The sequence below is a fragment of the Nicotiana sylvestris genome, chromosome 8 (assembly GCF_000393655.2).
Source record: "Nicotiana sylvestris chromosome 8, ASM39365v2, whole genome shotgun sequence".
NCBI classification, from domain to species: domain Eukaryota; kingdom Viridiplantae; phylum Streptophyta; class Magnoliopsida; order Solanales; family Solanaceae; genus Nicotiana; species Nicotiana sylvestris.
The window spans coordinates 131,633,814-131,644,088 of record NC_091064.1 but is presented as its reverse complement, the minus strand read 5'-3'; the positions used below and the strand labels follow the sequence as shown (position 1 = coordinate 131,644,088).

At 35.7% G+C, this 10,275-nt stretch overlaps 1 protein-coding gene across 1 annotated transcript; it reads right to left on the bottom strand.

Annotated features, from left to right (window-relative positions):
* Positions 1-4,351: 4,351 nt before the first annotated feature.
* LOC104226335 (uncharacterized) lies at positions 4,352-6,189 on the bottom strand. Its single transcript, XM_009778307.2, has one exon. The coding sequence runs from the start codon at positions 6,096-6,098 to the stop codon at positions 4,650-4,652; it is 1,449 nt and encodes a 482-aa protein (XP_009776609.2). The 5' UTR covers positions 6,099-6,189; the 3' UTR covers positions 4,352-4,649.
* Between the last annotated feature and the right edge of the window lie 4,086 nt (positions 6,190-10,275).

Genomic DNA, 10,275 nt, shown 5'->3' with positions numbered 1-10,275 from the left:
ATTAGGCCTAAAACCGGGTAGTTTGAACCCGAATATTATTCTTTTGCCCGGACCCGAGAAATAGAAAACGTTGCTTAACTAGTCCTACGTAAACAAAATAACTACCAAAAATAAGACTAGTATTTAAACAAAACTATATCTTTTTTTTAAAATATTTTTCAAGATTTAAAATAGCTACAAAATATTAATAAAACTATTTTTTGTAATTTTCGTAAATATTAAGATAAAATATGAAGTAATATTTTTTGTATTTTTTCAAAGTTAAAATGACTATAAAATATTAATAAACTATTTTTTGTAATTTTCGTTTTTTAATAAAGACAAAATATAAATTAATACTTTTTTTGTATTAAAACGACTACAAAACATTAATAGAATTATATATATATATTTTTAATTTTCGAATTTATATAAAGTACCAAAATAAAGTGCTATTTATGAGGGATACATAAACTAAAATTTATATACATATTTTTGTAATTTTTTCTTTTGCGAGAAAAATAAAGTAAAAATAGTCGAAATAGCTATATTAGTCCTAAATTAAATATTTAAGCTAATAATGTAAAAATTCCCGGGGAGGGTCAAAAATCACGTGCTTACAACATTCAGCATTAATTTTCAAGTATTGATGTTGGGAGCCCGCCCATACAACAGAGGCATACATTTCAAGATCAAGTCAGAGGACAATAAAACAAAGGGTTACAATAGGAATCCCCAACATGAAACAATAAAAATCCCCAGAACCGGGAAGCAGAAGGTTGCAACAAGAGGTCCCAGCACAAACTCAAGTCCATGTGTCAAAAGGAAGAAAAGCATCGGAAGAAAAGCACCGGAGGAAACACAAGCCGACAAGAAAGCAAGGCAACAAGAACAAATTTTAGTCTAGCCTAGCTTCTTGTTTTCTTTTAAGCACGGTGTAACAAGGAGATCGGTAAGCAGTGATAACAGCATGCAACAGCAGTAACATCGCAGTCCCACGGTAGTCCCAGCTACCAAAAACTTCCCGAACTACATTGACCTGATTCCTGTTTAGCCCAGGATATGTAGGAAACCTTTGAAGCAAAGGTTCGGTCAAATCTTTTTCAAAAAATGCTTCACACGGAGTACTCGGATGGGCAAAAATCGCTCGCTTTATCTTTGCACGAAAACCCTTCGTGTCTTCGGGCAAAGAGGGGCAGCTGTAAGCACGTGATTTTTGCCCTATATGAGAATTACTCCCAAAAAATTCAAAAATAAAATGATTTTTCTTTGGTGTGCAATTTTGTGATATTTTGTGATATTTTGAATAATTATTTGTATTTGTCTGTGCGTGTTTATTTGCTAAATTAATAAAAAATACAAAAATATGTCGCATTTTGCATGTAGGATTTAATTCTACAATTGTTAGTAATTAAATTTGTTTTACAAAAATTAAAAATTACAAAAATAGGCATCGTTTGCATTTTTAGCATTTAATGTCCAAATATACAATTTTATGCTTAATTATTACTTAATTGTGCGTTAATTGTTATTGGGAGTTAATTTGCGCTTTTATAACTTAATTTAGTTCTTAATAATAGTTTAAGTATTTTTATAATTTAGTTTTAGAAAAATAAAAGAAGAAAAGAGAGCGAAAATATAAAGAAAGTCGGAATTGGGCCTCTTCTTCGATTTCAAGCCATAGGCCCAAAAAATGGCCCAATCTTCCCTACGACCCAGTCCATTTCGAACTGGGTCGACCCAGTCCATAACCCAAAAGACCCAAACCCCTTTGTCTTACATTTTACAAAACAAAACAAAAATTAAAAGACAAGAAACCCTAACACTAAACCAATCCGCCCCCACCCCTCCTATCTTCTTCTTCTTCCTTTTATTGTTTAGGTAAAAATTTGTTAGTTTAATGTTTGTTAGATTCAAATTGACTTTTAATTGATTATTTCTTCAATCTGTTTCATGTTGTTATGTATTTTCCAGAAAATTATTAATGTTGTTTGAGTCATTTAATCCGTCATGTTTGTTGTTTTTAAAAAAAAATAGATTCATTCATGTTCATACTTTGTTTGGTTGATCTTGAATCCGAAATTTGTATAGTTTGATTTCGTGTTTATCATTTATGATTATTTCTTGAATTTGTCTCATAATCTTGTTTAAAGTTTAATATAGGAATTGTTGGTTGTAATGTTGTTAGAGTTAATTTTAAGTTCAATATTATTGAATTTAGAAATCTAAATATACTTGTTTGTTGTTATTGTTGTTGAATCTGAAAATAGATTTGTTTGTTGCTAAAAATATTGTTCAATCAAAATTTAGTTGTTCTTTGTTGTTCAATTTGTGTTCATGTGATTTGTTGTTGAAATGTTGAAGAAATCATGTTCATGTGATTTGTTGTTGAAATGTTGAAGAAATCATGTTCATGAGATTTGTTGTTTGAATTTATGTAGAAATTGGTCATATTGGCTATATTTTGGTTGAGTTTGATTAATTGATTTGTTATAGCTGATGGGGGTAATTTGGTAAATCGCAGTACGTTTGGGGGTAAAATAGTAATTGCAACAAGGTCGGAGGAGTAGTTTAGTAATTGTACATTTTTATAATTTTTTATGTGAAGTATGGGGGACAAAATGTAATGGGTGGGTTGTGATATAGTTGTTTAATATAAAGGGGGGACAAAACAAAATTTAGTGGGGAGGAATCTTGTATTTGTTTATGTTAGGCATGAGGGACAAAATGTAATGGGGTGGGATTGATATATTTATTTAATGTAATGAGGGTGAGTGGGAAGATAATGGGTTTGGTAGGAGAAAATGATTGATTTTAATTGATTTTGGGAATGTGCTATATATATAGAAGTCTTGAATCAGAGATAGAGACGGAGAGAATAACAGAGAGGAACGAATCTGAAGAAAAAAAGAACAGATAGACAGAACAGAAAAACACAAACAGAGAAAAAAAAGAGCTGAATATTTAAGAGAGAGAAAAATTCCGAAAAATATTCAAACCTTCAAATAAAAATAAAAAAAAACAAAAAAAATATTCTGCTTTCTTTCATTGTTTGAAATCAGCATTAATTGTTGTTGTTTCATAAAAGTTGGAAGCATTTGTTTTGGGATTACTACTCCACCGGTCTGTTACTGGGTTGTTACTGTTGCTGGGCTGTTGTTGCTGTGTTGTACTGTTATTACTGCTGCTGATTCTCATCTTCATTTTCTTTTGCTTCCAATATCAGGTACACAACTGAAAAGCTGGTTATTGTAATCCGAATATGAAGCATGAATACGAAAAATGAAGAGTTGAAATTCTGAATTAGCTTTAATTATATTCTGATTTTTATTTGTATGTACAAATTATTTAGCTTGCAAAAAATCAGAATCATGTAGCTATTTAATACACATAGTGGAACATTCGACGATAGCTTAACAGTTGAACTATCTGCATATATTGCCTAAATAAATAAATGGTGTAGTAACTTCGTCGAGTCAAAAATCAAACGAATAGGCCATCTAGTAGGAACTTGGTAGAAATATTGTTTAGAGTAAATATTATTGGTTAATTTCAGCATGTAAATATATTAAGACATTTTATTTTGTAGAGACATATTTAATAGAAAATAATGTAGGCATTTTAGGATTGTCTTTTAAGAATAAATGAGATGAGCCTCGCCCAATAAAATGCACCAATTGCGGGGGCCCTCAATAAATGTTTAATTGAGTATTTAGAATTCGGGATGGATTGTTTAGTGAATTCCACGGTCTTACCCATAAATACTAATACGTTAATCGCTTTAGGCACGATGTTAATAATAATACATTCTTAAACACGGGTGCCCATTTTTGCGACCCAAATCCAAATCCCAAAACATTGAATAAAATGTGTTCCGGATTGCGGGTGCATTTCATATGACGTAATCCAAAGACATGTTTTAAACAATGTTCATATTCTTGTAAAAATAATAATAATAATAACAATAAAAGCGGTTAAAAGTTAAAATTGCACTATAGTTTTTGAACATGTATTAAAATCAGATATTTTAGCCATTACAACAGCTTAAGCGACCGTGCTAGAACCACGGGATTCGGGGTGCCTAACACCTTCCCTCGGGTCAACAGAATTCCTTACTTAGAATTTCTGGTTCGTAGACTTCATTTGGAAAGTCGAATATTTTCCTCGATTCGGAATTAAATTGGTGACCTGGGACACCCTAAATTTCCCAAGTGGCGACTCTGAAATAAATAAACAAATCCCGTTTCGATTGTCCTTTAATTGGAAAAACTCCCTACGACCCTGGCGGAGGCGGAAAAAGGAGGTGTGAAAGCTCTTTTTTTTTTTTTTTTTGCCATTTTGAAGCATCTTATTTTTCAAGAACATAGCATCATTTGGTTTACTGTCTACAAATTAATAGTCTATACAAGGAAGCTCGAAACTGTGCCTCTAGGTAGCCGGCTATGAGAAGTGCATTCGTAACTCAGCAAAAATTTATAAATACGTATTTCACTATCGGAGCAAAAAATGTGTAATTTCTCCCATGGAACGTTGAAAACTTTCTAACCACGACAAACTACAGATCAGTAGGGAGCAATTCATCCAAGGACGATTTTCCTTGAGCCTACAAAACGTAAAGCAAGCTTCAGAATTTGCTGGAGCCTGAAGCTGAAGTTGTCTGGCATCGAGAATCAAGCAGTTTTCACTTTCCGAGATGGAGGACGGCGGAACAGACTGATAAGATCGTCAAGACCCCTGGTGGTGATGACAAGAAAACTGAAAAGTGTAATCAAGTATGATCCGAGAACTAACAGCAAAAGCAAGTCGAATGTCACACTGGCAACCTGATATATATGTAACCTGCCACTAATTGAATCGTAAAAAGTAAACACTCCATCTAATGTCTCATGCTGTATATTCACCTCAGCAGTATGATCAGCTAATTCCTTTTGCAGTGCCATGATGAGTGGGTCATTCTTAGGAAGAAAAGGTGCCACTCGAGCAGTCCTGGACAAAAGGTCCGGCCAAGACCGTACATAGGAAGGATTAACAGCCAAACTACTATTGTCGGAAAATATATTTGTGTTTTTCCCTTCCTGGCCGTATATATGTCTTGCTAGACTTTCAGCAACAAGCTTGACACTTCGAATAATTGAGGCTTCACTCACAGAATGTCTGTTATCAGACAGACCTCCAGTGCTTTCTAGCAATTCAGGTGCAGTTGAAAGCTCAGAAATTGTTGCTGCAGTAACTCTCAGCCTTGAAAACTGTTCATGCTCCCAGGCTACTCGAGGACTGGAGATGTTTATTTTCTTGTGCTTAAGACCAACTTGAAGCCCCGATTCTTCTGCTACACTAGAGAAACCCTGAAATATTTGTTGAATGTACGCGTTTTCGGGAGGTTTTGAGACATGAAGATGTAACTCATTGCCCAAGGACCCAAGACTATTCAAGCAAATGGCATAGTCTATACTCTCACGTAGACGTTGGTCAAAATTTCGAAGCCACTTCTGAGTTCCGTTGTAGTTATAAGGCCCACCAGATGTCAATCCGAAAAGTAAATTATATCTACCTCTTGTTTTAGGATTTGAATACAGAACCGAGAACAGCCTAGCTATCTCAAGAAGAGCCACGACACCACTTCCATTGCTATCACTTCCAACTGACAATGCCGGTGCAGCCCCAAAGGTGTCGTATGAAGCAACTATGGCAATAGTAGGGAGTTGGCTCGAGTCCCCGTCAAGTTTCAGTCCAGGTAACCATCCCTGAATATTTGCAATGGTGGGAGATGCAATTCTCTTAGGATCTGAGGCAGCAACAACAAGCTTGTATCCGCCTGTAGTAGCAGTTGCAGGTTGACCACTAGCATCATTTCTCTTGACTTCAGCTAGTACAGCATTGATATTATCATCCTCAAAAGCAAAATATACAGGGTAAGGGATGTTAGCATGTATAAGCAACCGCTCCAGCTCAGACACTTTATTCCTCAGAAGGTCAAAATCACCATCATCGCCAGCTGCAGCGTCTACTTTTTCTAGACTAAATTTAGGAGGCAGTAAAAGCAGTAAGCCCCCTAAAAGCTTCCCTTGTCCAATATATTCTTTAATGAGATCGAGGTTCAACTCACGAACGGGAAGCATGAGTACAGTGCGAGAGAGATCGACAGAAGCGAAGAGCGAAGAACCGGCGTGGTGATTGAGAGTAGCGAGGCGAGATCCGAACGGGACGCCAGATAGATCGTACTGAACGAGCCGGTAAACGTCGACGACTGTGATGGCATCGCACAGGTCGACGCACGCAACGAGTACTAACACAAATGCGACTACTAGGGCGCAATATAAAGGTTGGGATTTTTCCCGTATTTGTTTGTCTCTTGCAATTACTGTCAAAGTCGTCTATGCAAAAAGCTTGCTGAAAATTTAGCAAGGTGTTGGACAGGCTGAAGTCAAGTTGGGGCGTAACTTGGCCGCCGCACGGGGGCGCGGCGCGTGGGGAGAAGGCCCCCGCGCGGCCCCGTGACAACTGGTATCAGAGCAGGTTAAGCGATTGACGCTAAGGTTGCTTTGAGAACTGAAATCAAAGCAAGGCAAATTCGTGGAAGTGGCAAGACGACCAGTGGCAATATCTGTTGTAATGGCTAAAATATCTGATTTTAATACATGTTCAAAAACTATAGTGCAATTTTAACTTTTAACCGCTTTTATTGTTATTATTATTATTTTTACAAGAATGTGAACATTGTTTAAAACATGTCTTTGGATTACGTCACATGAAATGCACCCGCAATCCGGAACACATTTTATTCAATGTTTTGGGATTTGGATTTGGGTCGCAAAAATGCGCACCCGTGTTTAAGAATGTATTATTATTAACATCGTGCCTAAAGCGATTAACGTATTATTATTTATGGGTAAGACCGTGGAATTCACTAAACAGTCCATCCCGAATTCTAAATACTCAATTAAACATTTATTGAGGGCCCCGCAATTGGTGCATTTTATTGGGCGAGGCTCATCTCATTATTTTTAAAAGACAATCCTAAAATGCCTACATTATTTTCTATTAAATCTGTCTCTACAAAATAAAATAAAAAAAAATGTCTTAATTTATTTACATGCTGAAATTAACCAATAATATTTACTCTAAACAATATTTCTTTCCGCCCCCGCAGAGGTACAGGGAGTTTTTCCAATTAAAGGACAATCGAAACGGGATTTATTTATTTATTTCAGAGTCGCCACTTGGGAGATTTATGGTGTCCCAAGTCACCGATTGAATCCCGAATCGAGGAAAATATTCGACTTTCCAAATGAAGTCTGCGAACCAGAAATTCTAAGTAAGGAATTCTGTTGACCCGAGGGAAGGTGTTAGGCACCCCCGAATCCCGTGGTTCTAGCACGGTCGCTTAAACTGTTGTAATGGCTAAAATATCTGATTTTAATACATGTTCAAAAACTATAGTGCAATTTTAACTTTTAACCGCTTTTATTGTTATTATTATATTTTTAAAGAATGTGAACATCGTTTAAAAACATGTCTTTGGATTGCGTTACATAAAATGCATCCACGATCCGGAACATATTTTTATTCAATGTTTTGGGATTTGGATTTGGGTCGCATAAATGCGTACCCGTGTTTAAGAATGTATTATTATTATATCGCGCCTAAAGCGATTAGCGCTTTATTACTTTGGGGAAGGCCGTGAAATTTGCTAAACGGCCCATCCCGAAGTTTAAGTAATCAATTAAATTTTTATCGAGGGCCCCGCAATTTGTGCGTTTTATTGGGCGAGGCTCATCCCATTTATTTTAAAAGGATAGTCCTAAAGTGCCTTCATCTTTTCCTATTAAATTTGTCTTTAAAAAAATGAAAATGAAGAAAGCCCTAATTTATTTACATGCTGAAATTAACCAATAGTATCTAGCTAAACAATATTCCTACAAGTTCCGAAACGGTTTATTCGTTGAATTAATGTGCTTTTTGAGACATGGTAATCATCCAACAATATAGAATTAACTAGACGAAGTTACTACACCATTTATTTATTTATTAAGCAATATATAGATAGTTCGTCCGTTAAGCTATCATCGGATGATCCACTATATGTATTAAATAGCTACATGATTCTGATTTTTGCAAGCTAAATAATTTGTACATACAAATAAAATTCAGAATATAATTAAAGCTAATTCAGAATTTCAACTCTTCATTTTTCGTATTCATGCTTCATATTCGGATTACAATAACCAGCGTGTCAGTTGTGTACCTGATATTGGAAGCAAAAGAAAATGAATATGAGAATCAGCAGCAGTAATAACAGTACAACACAGCAACAACAGCCCAGCAACAGTAACAACCCAGTAACAGACCAGTGGAGTAGTAATCCCAAAACAAATGCTTCCAACTTTTATGAAACAACAACAATTAATGCTGATTTCAAACAATGAAAGAAAGCAGAAGATTTTTTAGTTTTTTTTATTTGAAAGTTCGAATATTTTTCGGAATTTTTCTCTCTCTTAAATATTCAGCTCTTTTTTTTCTCTGTTTGTGTTTTTCTGTTCTGTCTATCTGTTCTTTTTTTCTTCAGATTCGTTCCTCTCTGTTATTCTCTCCGTCTCTATCTCTGATTCAAGACTTCTATATATATAGCACATTCCCAAAATCAATTAAAATCAATCATTTTCTCCTACCAAACCCATTATCTTCCCACTCACCCCCATTACATTAAATAAATATATCAATCCCACCCCATTACATTTTGTCCCTCATGCCTAACATAAACAAATACAAGATTCCTCCCCACTAAATTTTGTTTTGTCCCCCCTTTATATTAAACAACTATATCACAACCCACCCATTACATTTTGTCCCCCATACTTCACATAAAAAATTATAAAAATGTACAATTACTAAACTACTCCTCCGACCTTGTTGCAATTACTATTTTACCCCCAAACGTACTGCGATTTACCAAATTACCCCCATCAGCTATAACAAATCAATTAATCAAACTCAACCAAAATATAGCCAATATGACCAATTTCTACATAAATTCAAACAACAAATCTCATGAACATGATTTCTTCAACATTTCAACAACAAATCACATGAACATGATTTCTTCAACATTTCAACAACAAATCACATGAACACAAATTGAACAACAAAGAACAACTAAATTTTGATTGAACAATATTTTTAGCAACAAACAAATCTATTTTCAGATTCAACAACAATAACAACAAACAAGTATATTTAGATTTCTAAATTCAATAATATTGAACTTAAAATTAACTCTAACAACATTACAACCAACAATTCCTATATTAAACTTTAAACAAGATTATGAGACAAATTCAAGAAATAATCATAAATGATAAACAAGAAATCAAACTATACAAATTTCGGATTCAAGATCAACCAAACAAAGTATGAACATGAATGAATCTATTTTTTTTAAAAACAACAAACATGACGGATTAAATGACTCAAACAACATTAATAATTTTCTGGAAAATTCATAACAACATGAAACAGATTGAAGAAATAATCAATTAAATTTCAATTTGAATCTAACAAACATTAAACTAACAAATTTTTACCTAAACAATAAAACAAACATGAAATAAACATGAAAAATAAATTAATTAATTTCCATTTGAAATCTGAAAATTAATTCAACAAAACATATGAACAAACTAAAAAAATATATTTCAACGGCGGACAAACAAAACAAGAATTGAATCATTTATCGATTTTGGATCCGAAAAATACCAAACAAAAATATGGACGATAAATGAGATTCAAAAACCAACTAACCGGAAATGAAACGACGAACAACGATTGTAAACAAATCTGTCCAGGCCTCGACTCAACGAAAGACCTTCGAACTTTGACGATTCGAAGAAGATGAAGCAACGGCAAAACAGAAGCAACTGCTGCGACGAGCAGCAACAGCATTCCGTCGAGTGAGGAAGAAGAAGCAGCATGAAGCAGCTGCGCCGGCAGCAGTACGACGGAGGAAGCAGAAGCAACGGCAACGGGCTGGCAGCGTTTGCGGCAACGGAGGAGCTGGTCAACGGACTATGGTGTAATGCTGCTCGGTGGGCCGGGCCTGAACCGGACCGGACCGGGCCCGCGGTCCTAACGGGCCTGGTGGGCCGATCCTGGGTGGGCCGGTCTTGGTGGGCCTCTGAGCCCGTCACGGGCTGGTCTCCATGGTTGAGCCCACGAGCCCGGGACCGTTTGGCCCGGGACCGGCAGGCGGGCCTGGGCCGGTCCTGGCGGGCCTGGCGGGCCTGGCGGGCCCAACGGCTA